A 16,100-nucleotide genomic window follows, 5' to 3' on the forward strand; every position below is an offset into this window, starting at 1 on the left:
GAGAAATTCTACCGACAATATATATTGACATAACACACGCATAGTTAAGAAAACGATAACAATTACAACCAAAAGTAGATTCTTAAGTCATGGTCGATTTCGACCGCTGTCGATCTACATCAAGTCCGTGATTACAAAGTCAAACGTCCGGATGTAAGCGCGGACATACGTGTCCGATGTACATCACGGCGATTAAACACGCGTGCGAACACGTGAGTACCGATGCACAGCGTGTAACCGGATGTAAACGCAGCTGCGGATGCACGAGGCGGACACCACACGTGTTCCTCGCACGACATCCGAGTTGATCGCAAGACGAATTGTTCCCATTTCCGGAACGTGTCATCTTGAAAAGCGGAAGGACAAAATTCTGAGGAGATGACGCTCATCCTTCGGTCGTCTCGACGAGTGTGTGAGTAGCATAAAATCGTCGGAACAGAGATCGTTATCTGTTTGTTAACTTACCGGCTGCATCCACGCCAAGAGGATGTTCTGAGTGACGCCATCGGGCGGCGGGGGTGGCATCGGCGCGCCCTTTATCGCAGTTACGAGATTTCTTGTCGCCTCTTTCACCGAGTTCTTCCATTCCGAACTACTCTCGGCCGAACTTTCGGCACAAGCACCTACAAATGTATTTATAATGTAATAATGATTGCGCAAAAAGTGATCACAATGTCATTCGAATGTCATTCAATAATAGAATAAGGTAGACTTATAAAATCTGCGATCTATTATACTTTAAATTTATTATACTTTAAGTAGAATTTCAATCAAGAAGGAGCAAAAATTATTTATTTTTACACAAAACTTAAGATATTTGTATTAAAATCAGCCTTCGAGAATTTTTAGCAAATTTTCTCACATATAAGGCGTAAGTCACAAATTGAGCGATAAGCGTTTAACTTTTCATTATAAAAATAATTTTCACGATTCATTTTTTCTTGCCAAAATTTAGGGGAAAGGGACAAGAATCCTCCTTCCTCCCTTGAGGAAACTCAAGTTTTAATAAATATATACATCAAGCGGACATAAAAAATTATGGGTTTGCCTGATTTTTCAAATAAATATTTTTCTATCTTTTTTTTGATGACATAAAACAAAATCTATAGTATTATCCTCCTATTTTTCTTTTATAATATATCGCGTTGATAACGTATTTACAAAATACAGAATTCTCAAATATATCCATATAAATGATACATTAAAATCTATTACATCCATATTTGATATGTGCACAAGTGACATTTGTACCAGAAATAATGTCGTCCATCTGGAGCAACGCGGCCTCCAGCATCTTGCTGGCCTCGTTCGAACTCTTTCCCAGGAATGTTGATTCGCCCGCCTGCGCCGTCGTGCCGTTTCTCTCCTCACCTTTGCCCATCACTTAACGCTGCAAGAAGAAAATTATCATTCTTAACTGTTGATATTTTTACTCCGAATAATATTTTTCCGACACGCCCTGCAAAATCCTTCTTTAAAACTCGATATCTCTATGAATGGAGATACTTGCTGGATGTTACACGCGAAACGACATGAAAGCTCAACCGCTGATTCATAGGCTTTCCAGACGACGTAAGTGCAACGTCGCGAGGTGCGATGCACTGTAGATATAATTGTGCGACGTTCAGGACTGTTCCATTTAGTGAATAGCATGCGGGTGAGAGAAATTACACAAATGAATTTTAAATTATGTACTCACATTTTTTTATAATTTTGTTCTTATGACACTTTACATAAAATTGCAATTATACCTAATAAAAACGAGATATTTGCTCGAGAAAAATTTATTTAAATAATTTCGAATTGTATTCTATTATATTGTTTTTAAATTAATTTATAGCAAAAAATATTTACAACAAATTAAAGCAAAAACTATATTTCGTGAAAGTGGCTTTATAACTTTATTGTTTGTTATATAATTTTTTTAAAGACATCTGTAGCAGATAATTGTATAATAAAAAAGAAGGAATAGTTTTTCTTTAGTAAATTGCAGTAAAATAATAAATTTCTAAAACAATTATTTGCGAAAATATCTTTAATTTGAAGACATTTTCTAAATTTATTTGCGGATTATATGTATATATCAACGATGACCTTAAAGTTTTTTAAAAATGGACGCAATCATCTCCAAAATTTAGACACCTCAATCATAAATAAAAAAACCAACATAGTTCTAGCCAAAAATAGAGATATATCGCTTACATCAAGCTCAGAATTCGTCGAAAAGCACTTAACATATGTAAAATGGACGTAAATTCTTATCAGTGATAAAGCACATGAATTCGATGATCGATCGCAAAAAAAAAAAAGATAAAGTGAGATATGTCAGGACCGCAAGACAGAGAGAGAGAGAGAGAGAGAGATTGAATGTCAGGAGACAATCATTCACTCGGATCTTTACCGTAGCATCTCATGATAAGAATGATCACCGGAGCTCACAGATTATAGTAAAACAATGACAATCGCACAAAGAGATAACACGCATGCAAACGATGATCAACAGGTACTGAAGAGCAACGCCCAACATTCTGCCACCATAATATATACCATGTCACTGTCTCTATCTGTCTCTCTCTCTCTCTCTCTCTCTCACTCTTCTCTCTCTTTTTCTCCATCTCTGTTAATTCTTCTTCACGAGCACAGCTGCATCAAGCTCAAATAAATCATTTCGCGCGTTTATACAAATTATTTATGTGCCTTCTTGGAGCGCTCATTTATAAATTGATATATTAGATAAATACATCCAGACAGCCAAATCTGTTAAGAATAGTTACAAAGTACCCACTGTTTGTTTTGTCGGCAGAGTTTTGTCAGCAGAAATATAACAGAATCTATTACATGCAATAGCATGGTAGAAACCGAGTAGAGTATTTTATAATGATACATTTAATTTAAATGATCATAAAATGATAGATTTTGCTCGGTTTTTGCTGGCAATCTGTTCAGATTGTTGACAGGTTCAAACTCCAATCTGCTGACAAACTAGATCTGTTTTCTTTCCATAATTGCCTGAATTTCTTACACATAGTTTAGATTTTGTCTTTTTTTCTCCAATATAAAAAGAAACAAATGGCAAGAAGTCCTGGAGTATAGAAACAGAACAGATCTATTGGTATATTTAACATTTTACTTAATACACAGAATAGCTATTAAGTACTTTAACAGAGTTTAAGAGGTGACTATTCATACTAATTCAAGAAAACTTCATATGATCATATATCTGAAATAATTTAGTTTCAAATATTAAGGTGTCAAAGTTGAAGGTAAAATTTGGTTTTTTTCTAAAAATTTTAGAAATCATTCGAGTTATTGTAATGGAACTTCAAATATAAAGTTTTAGCAAAATAACTCAAATGGTTTTCAAAATTATTGAAAAACATAAAATTTTTCCCTCAACTTTGATATCTCTTGTATCTCTGAAATTAAGTCGTTTCGAATATACAACCATATAAAGTTTTCATCTTGGATTTTTTATGTATGAGTCATCCCTTAAAATCGTTTAGATACAATAGCCACCCTGCATAACAGGTGAGTCAATAAATAACCTTAATTTTGTTCTAAAAAATCAAGGTATACATTAAGGTTACTTATTGACTCACATTCACTACATTACATATACACAGCACATATTACATCGTTATTAACACGAAATTATATACGAAATAGATAGCGAAGAAGAGCAATCAATTTCCCTTAATTTCTCTACTTGTCCATTTACCGATTTATTACAACATATTTTCAAGAAATTAATAAGGACGTAATGTATTGGGGGGGGGGGGAGGCGTGGGGATAGAAATTATATGACGTCTCAGAATTGCAGATTACCTGTTTACGTCAGTCGGGATCCGTTGACTTGCGGATGTTGGCCGCATGTACGATGAGCATCGGTGACACGCACTGAAATACGAAATTCGTGAGACGATAATCAATCCGCGCCGACGTCACAACGATGATCCTCGCTATCCGCAACGAGGCATAACGGAGTTCTGGTCGAGTTTCGCGAGAAGTCAACAAACAACGTAGTTGCACGCAGCGAGGCGCAGTGAAGTGCACCGCGAGCGCGAGTCGGAATTGTCGGAAATGAGGTGAGGTTAGGTCGGACCGGAGTCGCACTTCACGGAATCGATACGATACGCGACGAGATCCGCGCGTTATTGAGAAACCACTTGATCACACTGGATATCACTTACCCGACGGTTAAAAGGAAATTGCGTCGCTTTTGATGACCCCATTTTCACTCCTATCACGCTCCTGAGTTAAAATTCACGAGGGTTTTTAATAGTTAGTACGAATTATACTCGTATTCATAGTCAGGCCTTATATTTAAGACCTTCCTTAAATTTATCTTTAGATACTCTACGAATTATTTCATTGGCTGCTGAGCATTTAAAGATAAATTTAAGGAAGCCTTATATATATAAGTACAAGGTCTGACTATGAATACAGGCATTAATGCCTTCAATCTCATCGCCTTAATGCTTTTCAGCAAGAGTCAAGAATCAGATATAATTAATATAAATGACACAATATAACACAGTGAATTATTTATGAGCTCTTGTTATTAAATATTAAACAAAACTTGAAGGTTATGAATGTTTCCAGCAAGAGACACGGATGACAGTTGTAAATGAATGAATCATTACACCCTTATTGTTGTTTGTCAATGTTAAACAAAAATGAAATGATTACTATGTTATATATCTCTTGCTGGAAAGCACTATAAACTTTCTCCTGCTGGAAAGAATCATATATGACACTTAGATACTAGAAATCTTGATGTTACATTCCTTTCAAATCATTTTGCTCAACTTAATATATAACTATAAATAATTCCAATTTTGTCCCAATGACCTTTCTTGATTAAATATCTTTTTTTTTTATTCTTGAATTATTATATACTTCTTAGATTTAAAGTAAAAAAAGCATATATATATATTAGTTCAGTATTTAATAAAAGCAAGAAGGAAAGTTAAGAAAATTCTAGTGCAAACTTCTAGTAAAAACAAACTTATGTAATAATTCGCAGAGATGGATTAGATGAATGGATGAATAGATAGATAGATAACTTTATTTATCTTGCGCTCCAGGATTAATCCTTTCAAACGCTCAAGCAAATACCATAACAATGTACTAAACAAACATTTACGGTAATAAATTAATAACACTATGAAATAAGAAAATTACAAAAGAAAAATGACTACATAAAAAAAAATATGTTAGGGAACAGCAGCGTGAATCGAGGAAATATCCGAAACATCGCGGAATATTTACCATCTATTGCGCGTAAACACGCCGTACAATAGGCGAGATAACGACATACGTTTGACAGGTCAGGAGTTGAAATACGCGCGCGATATCATGATACCAACCTCGGATCGCACGGTGAGGTTAGGTTCGCACGAAGGAGTTGCGCGCGCGCGGCCTCGATCGCGAGGTTGGCGTGAACTGTGAAGTTCGCCGAGGTTCGCGCGTATCGCGATTCCCGCATCGGTGTCGGCGGCGTTGTCAGGGTATCACGCGGTATCCGTCAATCAGCGAGCTACGGAGTGGATTCGCGTCGTCGTGGTGGACGTCGCGGTGGACGCGGTTGGCAGCAGTGTCGATATCGGTGAGCGAGAGAAGTGCCGTACGGACACCTCGCGCTTCCGTTACATTTTATTTGTGTGTGGCTGTGCGCGGGTATCGCGGGGGGAAACGGAGAGAGAGAGAGAGAGAGAGAGAGAGAGAGATAAAGAAAAAAAGATAGAGTGAGAAGAAAAATAAAAGTGTCGGGGAGATGCGTGTGTTGCGGCAGCGATCGAGCAATCGTGAGACGTGAGTGTTGGGCGGCGCGCGAGAACGAGCGAAATTCCGTCGTGGCGCCGAGGAAGGTGCGGAAGGTGCACCCGCAGTCCCGGTCCCTTCCGTGGAATGTGAGTAAGTGGCTCGCAAAACCGAGAGCGAGAGAAGTGTCCCCCCGTCTCCGTCCCGTCCCGTCCCATTCGTTCGTCCTTCCTTTCCCCCTTTTGGCCCACCCCCTCCTCTCGTTCGCCAATCGTTTTTTTCTCTCGCCTCCACCGTCGCGCGCGCGCGACTGCCAGAGACTTTCCGCGGAAAAGCCGCGAAAACTACGTCACGAGTGACGGATTCGGTCGAAACTGGGACAAAGTGCAGTGCACTCTGGCATTGCGCTTTACCACCAGGTGTTTCTATGCCGTAATCTTCCCAGGATTGGGTAACACTCGTACCGTTGCACCTTGCTCTCTCTCTCGGATACCCCTCTCGAAATCGCGTATTCACGCGTGAGCTCTCTCTTTCCTCCTCCCCTTCTCTCTCTCTCTCTCTCTCTCTCTCTCTCTCTCTCTCTCTCTCGGAGTATTTCGCGAAAATCCACACGGTTGACAGCGCCTGACAGAGAGATATACGGGTATCGGAGCCGCCGGAGAGAGAGCTGACAGGTAAAGGTTCGAGCGCGCGACGGCGCGAGATGCGAACGGACGCGAGCTCGCGCGTAACGTCACGGTGATCGACGGTGTTAAATGGTGAGACTCTCTCTCTCTCTCTCGCGCGCGCGCGCGCGCCGCCAAGACGCGCGATTAAAACAGCGGTTTCATTTCTCCGAGGGATTCGCGATGTCGAGAGGTTCGCTCGCACCCTCGCTACGCGCAAGCGAGCGAACGATCGCGAGTTCTACGTAACGATTAGCGAAACACGTTCCTGCATCGCGCTTCGAAATTTCGCGACGTGTCCGCGAACGTGGTGACGACGAATGGGTTGACGCTATGTAGGGCACGACGATATCGGATCGGGTGCCTCGCGCGACGAGCCTCCCGTTCGCTCGACTCGGCGAAATATGGAACGCGAAGCGCGTCAGATGATCGATCCTTCCTTGCAGTTCCCTGATAATGCTCGGTTCTCGGAAAGTTAACGAAAGACAGTGTGATCCGTTTAAAAAGATACGGTTGTATTTAAATGGGCGAATGAACGGTGATCGGTGATTTAACGTTTTTGATGTTTGGGACTCTCGGAGCTGTTATGTGAATTCAATGGATATCTGCTCGTGTTTGATGCTTAAGAATAAGCTTGATTAATCCAAGTATTTGTCGTCTTAGGTTAGATGACGGACTCAAGATAGTCCTTCCGCCTGGTAACATGTCAGATGGGGTTGACGGTGGTGGTGGGGAAAACGAGGTAGACTCTCATTCCTCCTCGCAAGCCGAAGCTGGAGACTCTTCTAATCACAGGGAAGAAGAGACGTTGGATCCTGATAACGAAGCAGCTCTCAATACAAATTATGACAGTAGCGATGGAGCTGTTCCTGCGTTTAGGTGAGATTCAAAACACAGCTTTATTGTCTGATTAATCTTAAAGTTTATTTTGCAACCGTTGAGTTTCTTCGCTGCGATAGGACTATTTCTCTAGATCTAAATATATAATCTAATTAGTACAAAGAATAGTTGTAAAATAAGCATTCTACTGAATGTAATTATGATTGCATTCAGCAGAGAAAGCAGCTTTGTAACTGTTGTAAAGTAATCCTTTGATGTGATTGGTCTGGCCCTTAGTTTTTCACTGGATCTAAATAAACTAATCATGTTAAAGAATTGTACAACAGTTACATAGTATACTGCTTTTTCTACACAGTCAGTTATCAAGCGACAGCAATCAACTGATTAGAACAATATTTTATTTTGATGCCATTTCTTGATTATATGTCTAATTTCTTTAATTTCATAGATGTGATAGATGCGACAATTATGAGACTATAAATAAAACGGCTTTCTCCGCTCACCAAGATCAATGCCTGGCGAGTGGCGAAGCTGGAGAAAGCGCTGAAGGCATAGAAGGAACAGAAAATGATGGGGATGCTGAAGAGGGCCATTCGGGAATCAGGTCTCACAGAAAGATGTTTGAATGTGATGTCTGTAATATGAAATTTTCAAATGGAGCTAATATGAGAAGACACAAAGTGGGTATAGGAAGATTATATAATAAAAAGACTTATGTTGATGTTACTTATGATACATTACACGTTTAACACTGGAAGTCATCGAGCAGTCATTATTGATTATTTCTATTTTTTAGATTAATATTATATTAAATTAATTTATATTTCTTATGTAAAAGATAGGACTCTAAAATTTTTTGACTTTTTAATAATTATATTTTTTGTATTGATGAAATATTTAATGTTTTATTACTTCTTTTATTTTTATAATAATTTATTCACTTGATTCTGTTTTTAATGAGTAAGACATGTTTGTACGTGTAATATTAATTGATAAGCATCAACAAAAGTAAATAGAATTTTTAGGTATAGAGTGATAGGCAACCTTTTATAAGAGTTACTTTCAGAAATAAGTAAAATCTTGTTGGTTACACAATGTGTATTTTGTTTGCATAAAATAGAAGGTATGATTTTATATTTTTGGCTATGTGGGTCGCAAAAAATTCACAGGCGAGCTCCAGGTTGCATATCACTGCTATAGACGATAGTGTAAATATATAATTCTTTTAAATTATATACTCTTATTCTGTTAAATAACCATTCTTTATATTGAATAAATATAATTATCTATAAACATTTAATCTATTGCATCCTCCTTTTATCTTTTAGATGAGGCATACAGGCGTAAAACCATACGAATGTCGGGTATGTCAGAAGAGATTCTTTCGGAAGGACCATCTTGCGGAACACTTTACGACACATTCAAAAACTTTGCCATACCATTGCCCGATATGTAACCGAGGTTTCCAAAGACAAATCGCGATGCGTGCTCACTTTCAAAACGAACACGTCGGTCAGCACGATATGGTTAAATCGTGTCCTCTCTGCAATTATCGTGCAGCTACCATGAAATGCCTTAGGTTGCACTTCTTTAATAGGTAAGTGCGTGAATTATTTAAGGAAAATGTCATTGCTCTCATATATCTTATATATATATATATCTTTTATTGTTCGTAGACATGGAATAGATTTAGATAATCCAGGACCAAATAGCTCTACATCCATAATGAATAGTTGCACATCCGGGGAGGCGATGCCTTCGGCACCTCTGTCTGATAGCGGGGATAGTACTGGCAACCGTTCGACCGATAACGCCACGCCCCCCATGCATTTCCTCACGCCCCACGTGGAGATATCCATTCCCTACCCCGAACAAGCTGCCAATCAACGAAATCCAAGTCCTGCCCCGTTGAACGGAGACAGTCCCAATAGTCCTCAGAGCGCCGACAGCAATAGCAATGCACCAAGCAGTAGTCATCATCAATTATCTATCAATAGCAGTACCATTCATAGGTGAGCATCTAAAAAATCATTAAATTAATTAGTTTATTAATATTAAAATTTATTAATATTTATTGCAATGATTAATTGGTAAAAATTATTAAAAATTCTTTATTAGAAATTTGTATAATCTTTGTATATTTATCTTTATTATTAACTTCGATTTGACTGATAAATTATGTGTGCTTATAGTTTAAATATTAATTTAGAAATGCCGACAATTAATTACGTTCCAAATGACATAAATTACAGATCGGATTTTCGCATTTTTCTTAGGAACGTAGGCGGAGGTGACGAAGCTATTACACCTTCGATCTCCTTAATACCCATCAAGCAAGAGCCAAACAGCAACGGTATGGATGATAGTGGGGCGACATCGAGCAATCTACCGTTACCATCGCTGATCAAAGTGTCGCCGTTAAAATCGTTGCTGCGCGATGATCTTCGCCGTAAGCTTTCCACCAGTACTACCAATAACAACAATAACAATAGTAACAACAGCGGTTGCGGTGGCGGCGTTAATTCTAATCCACACTCGAGGGGCGAGCCACCCACTTCGACCAGGCCGGATCCTCGTACAAGCGGCCTCCAGTGCACTCACTGTCGCATTACGTTTCCGGATCAGACGTTGTACTTCCTTCACAAAGGTTGTCACAGCGAGAGTAACCCGTGGAAGTGCAATATTTGCGGGGAGCAATGCTGCAATCTGTACCAGTTCAACTCGCATTTACTGAGCAAGAGTCATCAGTAGCTGGGAGGAGAAAACAGAGAAGTACCCGCAGTTAAGAAATTCGTTTTCCCTTTTCCTATTTCTTCTACTTCTTTTCTTTTCCTTCTTCGTTAAATGAAATAAAACGGCAGAAGATTCGGTATGTATGTCTTACATACGTTCAGTGTTCATTAGCATGAAGGTATAAGTATTTTCTGCGACGTGTCCAGACATACTTCTCGCTAAAATATACTTTCAGAAACGCGTGAGAATGCGCCGAAAACACAACGGCAAATCAGTTGTAAATTAAATTGTAAATTATTTTTAAGAATTCGAGAGAGGGTATGTCTGTTCCCTCAGAAAATAATGTACAAAGCGCGACAAATTGTGCCTTTCCTTTAAAAAGAGAAAAAGGGAGAAAAAATTGCGAGAAAAAAAGAAATTGCCAACACACTCGTCCATCATGCTGTTATATTGTACGAACTATCCGTCCATAGGGCTTTATCGAGATATATTCCGAGCTCTATCATTAGTCTTAAATTAGTAAAGTAAGTATAGAAATGCGACAAAGGGGCACGTTGCGAATTGCCCTGTCAATTGTGAAAAGTAAAAAAAAATATATATATATATCTATAGCTATGTTGTGCTTTTATCGCAAAAAAAGTGCGACATTAAAATTTCATGTATTGGGTCGGAACAAAAGTTCATAGAGCTATGAATTTCGTTACAGTTGCTTAAATGTTAAAAGTTAATAAAATTTAATAAAAAGAAGAGTTTTAAAATTTAAAATCTCTTTCGAAAGGTGTCTTTTGAGTTTGGTAATTTTTGGCAAAATTTCTTATTTTGTAGGCCTGTCATGTGCGCAAAAAAGCAAAAATGCTTGGCTTTCTAACAAGCTTACAATTTTATAACAAAATCGTTTATTAAAAATATTCCTACGGTTTGTTGGTACTGAGTTATTACGGATTAAATATGCTCATAATTCTGTTTAAAAATTGTCAAACCGCAATTCAAAAAATATATTTTTTAAGCTAAAACTTTGCTCTATCGAATGATATAATTGCCAAATTTTTTTAAAAACATGATATAAATAATATGCTACGAACTTTTGTTCTAACCTGATAAATAGATAGAAACTATTTAGTTGACGATGTGCAGTTTGGATGATAGAAGCAAGGCGCGGATATAATTCATTAGAAGTTTATTTGTATTGAGGGAGAGAGAAGGAAAGAAACGCATTTATATTATTGTTTTAAGGCCAGGCCTTCTAAAGACAAAGAAAAATTGTGCAAAGTATGTAGAAGAAAAAGAAAGTATATGTATATCTTTTGTTTTTGAGTGTTTAGAGACCTATGCGCGTAGAATTTATATAGTAGAAGAGCAATATCACGAATTATCGAACAATTATTTATCCTTTAATAATTCCGCGATGTGGATTTTCACACGGATTCGAGAAGCAGCTCTATTGAGATATTGTACAAATTTGAAGGATACGAAACGTCGCGTTCGTCGAAAGAATGTCGGCGCGACGCATCGATATACGTGGATACTGTTGTATCGCGACGCGACAAGGTATTTATTGCCGCGAGTTCCATCTATTCTTCTTTCTCCTTTAGATAGGAACGTTGCGTCGCAGTGAGAAACTAGTGTAAAACCGCGAAGCGAGGATGTACAGGACACAAAAGCTAGCCGGGCGTGCGTTATTAATTATTAATACGACAGGGAGCAAGTTCGAGAGGTGTGACTTTTTAGCCGAGGGCTCGTACGTACCGGGCAGGTATCTCGATCCGTTCGCTTTGGCTGGAGTCGCCTCTCTCTTCCTTTCTCACCTTTGATTCGATAAATATTTTATATATAAATATTTGTACAGAGAGAAAAAGAGTATTAGAGGAGAGAGAAAGCACGAAGGGAAGAACATTGAGATAGCGTATATATAAATATATATACATATATGTATGTATACACGTAGAGTCACATACATAACAGCAGACACACACAGATATATGTATACACGGATATTATTACATATGTATATATATATTATTACATATACATATATATACAATATATATGCCGTCTCACGCAATGAGACGAAGAAATACACGTACACGCGGACACTGCTGTAAATGGTTGTAGTTATTTAAAATAACTATTCTGTATATCGCATAGTATTTAATACGATTACAATTATTTATTAGAGTCTAAGTAATTTATTATTGCTTTGCATTCCAAGAGGACCGGAGACCACGGGACTATACGATTAAGCGAATGTCTTAATATTAACAGTGCTTTTCTAACAGAGCCGATGTCGCATAATATAATTTACAACGGGTGAATTTTCACGTGTAAAACAAAAAAGGAAAAAAAAACCAATGAGCGCCGAGAGAGATTCATCGGGCTGATCTTTCGCGCGTAAACGAATGCAACGTACACGAATTATTACTATCTTCGATCGATATAATGTATTTAAGAGCTGTCGCGAAACTATCACTATTTTGTACGCAGGGCACGTATGTTCATTATTAGGAACACGTTCGTCATTCGCACTTTCGATCCTTATTATTAAATCATTGACGTACAAATCTTTTTAGATACCTTTACAAAAAAAAAAAAAAAAGAATGCGCGCGCTTGTCGTACTCTCGTGCGGCTCCTCGGGGCGGAATTGTGAACAAAAAAAGTGCCTGATTGGGATTATTTCATCGAGGATAAGAGAAAGTTGCGTATAATTCGTGCGAGAAGAGGGATAGGAGGCTTTAGTCGAAGAAAATAAGAAAAAAAAGAGAAAGAAGAACGGAGAAGAGAGCGAAAGATGTGATTAAAAAATGCAGATGTACTAGACACAGGAGCGTGTGTTAACTCGTGTTCACACCATATGTGCTTACCGCTTTAGCGTATATAGCGACGCCTTTACACTGTGATCACGTTTACAAAGAAAATAGTCTTAAAGCTAGAAGATAGACGTAAAGGTATATATCTTAGGGCAAGCGAGAGTACGACGAGCACAGCCTTGAGTGTGAGACAGGCGTTTAGACACTCACGATAAGCCACCCACACCCACCTTATTCCCTCGACTTCCCCTTTCCCCCACCTTCCCACAATTTATTTATACATACGAATAAAGATATATTTAAATCGATAAGAATGGAATAAAAAAAAATATTGTTGATGTTACTACGGTGTAATGGGTACAATCTAAATACATGAATATTATGTATATAAGGAATAGAACGGAGAGAATTTTTATCGTACACGTCTTATTCTCTTTCTTTCTGGCTCACCAGTCTCTAACTTCCCTGCAATAGAATCCAGGCTTTGTGCGTGACGGCACGTATAAGCTCGTAATTTACTCGTTCTGTTACCTCGTCAAGGATTACTTTTTAGGAAGTTTTATACACAACGCAATTTTCAATAATAGTATCGGAAATGTGTAGATAAAATTAATTGATTCCATATCTCTGCGTCTTAAAGCGATATACGCATAATTTTCCAGAAATAGATGTATAATATTATTTGTACCGTAATTTTTAAATTTAATATCTATTAGCAAAAATATCGAATGATATTTGTCCAGTTACAACCTATTTAAAATAGAAAACTTTCCGCAAAAATCAAGATTCAAAATATTCAAAAATAAATACAACGTCATTTTTTTTTATTTGAGAGAAAATAGGCGTTAATCATTTTTTAATTGAAAGTTATTTAAAATAAAAGACTTTCGAAAATTAAGTTCTAAAATATTTAGAAAAATATAGAATAAAGAAAATGTAAATAATTCCGTTATATAATATTTAAAATAGAAAGTTTTTCGAATTCAGTTTTAAATAGAATATTTAAAAATAAATGACAATATTTGTATTCTCTATTAGTCAAGGAAGTAATTGGACTAAAAGTTCACATGGAATAATAGCCTTTCTCACGTCTTTATATTGCTAAAAAAAAAGTTGATATAAATCTCCTGTCTAAATCTGAACATCCTACATGTATTTTTTATACTTGACATTTCCCGGATATCGCAGGTTCTCCTTATGTGTCTCCATCTCTTCCAGGAAAAAAATAAAGACAGCCTATCGATAAATGTTATAATCTTACTTTATTGCTTGCGTTACCATGCGTTTATGAATACAGAAGCGCTTTATATTACAGTGTTCGTCGTGTTAAAGCTATCAGAAAGAGGAAGAGAGAAATAAATAGAATTCCCCGGACACGACCGTGTCCGTGTCGTTCGTTGCTCGAGTTGCCTTCGAGCTCCGGGACACGGCAGGAGACATCGCGTCTCCTCATAACGGTTTTATTTAATTTACCAGGGACAAATAAACAAAGAGAGAAAGAGACAAGCTGCATGTAATCTGATCAAACGCGTGAAAAATTTCAATTTGTTCATTGTTTTGTTGCACTCTCTCTTTCTCTTACATAAAATAATTTCGGTTTTGCGCCAACGATAGTAGATAAATGTTTAACGTGGAGTAATTTCTCTAATTGAGCATTCTCTGAATTTTCAAATTGCACCATTCAGATGTTATAGCACCATTATAATATACGTATAAGAGAAAGATCGGGTAATATATCGGACAGAGCTGATATTGGACAAGCATTGTTAAAAATTTTATAAGCGTGTGGCAGCATTTGTCAAATCAATGACAAATCTAGCTGCACATGAAAGCCAAGACCTTTTTATACTGAGAACGAAGTGTTACTAAAAAAATGTAAGATTAAAAAGGTGACTTGGGTGTAAAAACAATGTCTCATATCATATTACACTTAATTTTTGCCGTCCAAGAAAATAAAATCTTCAAAAAACTCTAAGGTGTCAGATTCACCTGACCTTCCCTTACACATCATGTCAATTATAATAAGAAATTTACGTAAGAATTTACTTTTTATAAGAAGATTTAAGATTTCACAATCAAGTTGTAATTAATCGATCGATTACATTAAGAGACAAATTAATAAGTTTGAGTGATTTAACTTAAATTTTAAGAGATTGTTTTTTGACAAAGATTCGTTTGTCTAAAACATAAGAATACATTTTAAGAATTGATTACATTGCGACGTTCTTTACTAATTAGCAATTCTTTCGTTTTTTTTTTTATTCCGATAATCATAATATGCCTGGAAAGAGATTCAAAATATTTAGTTCATCTGCAAAAGTAACGTTGGCGCAGCCGATCCAAAGTGTGAGTATTCGATTGCCTGGTTGTAACGAATTACACATTATACTTATAATAATATTACAAAATAGACGTAGTTCGACTTAATGCTTAGCTCCTGTTCTTCCGAATGTGCTGAATTCTTCGTCAAAGATAGACGAATTGAAGACAGTCAACAGAATCTGATCTGCAAGACTGTCTTCGGAATTATACTAGAAGATTTTATAATTTTTCGTTTATCTCGACGAGAACATCTCCAGAAATTTTCCCGCGAGTTTCTTCTCCTCGCGAGGCTGACTTAAATTGAGAACGCTTGAAAAGCGCAAAATCGATTCTGTTAGATCCTTATTAGATCCTTGTTGTTGCTCATCGAGAGAATCCTCGGAAGAAAGTACTGATTATAGTTCGTTCGGATATCTTTCGTGCAAAATGACTTTAAGGCCGGTATTCGTAGTCGATTCTTATATTTAAAAATCTTAAGTACATTCTTAAGATGATCTGAATCAAATCAGAGAGCTGCATTTCTTAAAACATTACTTAAGATGATCTTAAAATAAAAAACAAACTATGAATATCAGCCTAAATTTATGAAAAAAACGCACGACTTCTACCTAGCAAGTCTAAGGATGATATTCATCGTCCGTTCTTATTTTAATACCGTTCTTGTAATGTTTTAAAACGCTAATACAGTTCTCTGATTGATTCACGACATTTTAAGACTGTACTTAAGATACAAGTCTTAGATACAAGATCCGACTATGAATACCGTCCTAAGAGTGCATTTCGTTTAAGGGGATCTTCCGGACTGGGGATCCCCGATCAATCGCTCTGATTCGTCTTGTGACTGAGAATGGTCTCGATGTTACGTTGAATCCGTGCGATTTGCGATCGCTTACTCCTCGGTGTCATTGTGCCCCCCTCTTCGATGTACAAGTTGCCGGTCGCTGCCTCCGGCCAGCCAGCCGCCGCCGCCGC

The 16,100-nt window shown here is 37.4% G+C and overlaps 3 protein-coding genes across 15 annotated transcripts in view; 1 reads left to right on the forward strand and 2 right to left on the reverse strand.

The window, feature by feature from the left end:
* LOC108747773 (liprin-beta-2) overlaps positions 1-5,510 on the reverse strand; it is an 11,604-nt gene extending 6,094 nt beyond the window's left edge. Inside the window, exons 1-5 of one of the 4 annotated variants that reach the window (XM_018485525.1) lie at positions 5,272-5,350; positions 4,191-4,251; positions 3,826-3,897; positions 1,252-1,390; positions 466-623 (exon numbers count right to left, since the gene is read on the reverse strand). In XM_018485525.1, coding sequence (XP_018341027.1) covers positions 466-623; positions 1,252-1,381 — 288 coding nt within the window. In that variant the 5' untranslated portion in view covers positions 1,382-1,390; positions 3,826-3,897; positions 4,191-4,251; positions 5,272-5,350. The other 3 variants (XM_018485526.1, XM_018485524.1, XM_018485527.1) reach the window with 3 other exon arrangements.
* LOC108747774 (zinc finger protein Pegasus) lies at positions 3,998-12,648 on the forward strand. Of its 10 annotated transcripts, none has more exons than XM_018485529.1 (6): positions 3,998-4,085; positions 7,092-7,307; positions 7,717-7,948; positions 8,597-8,865; positions 8,945-9,280; positions 9,545-10,019. In XM_018485529.1, exons 1-6 carry the CDS (start codon positions 4,081-4,083, stop codon positions 10,017-10,019), a joined length of 1,533 nt encoding a protein of 510 aa, XP_018341031.1. In that variant the 5' UTR covers positions 3,998-4,080. The 10 variants fall into 10 exon arrangements, with proteins under 10 accessions (XP_018341031.1, XP_018341035.1, XP_018341039.1 ...); XM_018485533.1 differs by having other exon boundaries at positions 4,025-4,085; positions 7,097-7,307; XM_018485537.1 differs by lacking the exon at positions 3,998-4,085 and adding an exon at positions 5,472-5,608.
* Positions 12,649-15,029: 2,381 nt separating this feature from the next.
* LOC108747875 (tumor necrosis factor receptor superfamily member wengen) overlaps positions 15,030-16,100 on the reverse strand; it is a 25,649-nt gene continuing 24,578 nt past the window's right edge. Inside the window, exon 6 of the mRNA XM_018485765.1 lies at positions 15,030-16,100. This exon is cut by the window's right edge and continues 10 nt beyond it. Within this exon, the coding sequence (XP_018341267.1) occupies positions 15,945-16,100 (156 nt within the window). The 3' untranslated portion in view covers positions 15,030-15,944.

The sequence above is a fragment of the Trachymyrmex septentrionalis genome, unplaced genomic scaffold (assembly GCF_001594115.1).
Source record: "Trachymyrmex septentrionalis isolate Tsep2-gDNA-1 unplaced genomic scaffold, Tsep1.0 scaffold20, whole genome shotgun sequence".
Classification (NCBI taxonomy): Eukaryota; Metazoa; Arthropoda; class Insecta; order Hymenoptera; family Formicidae; genus Trachymyrmex; species Trachymyrmex septentrionalis.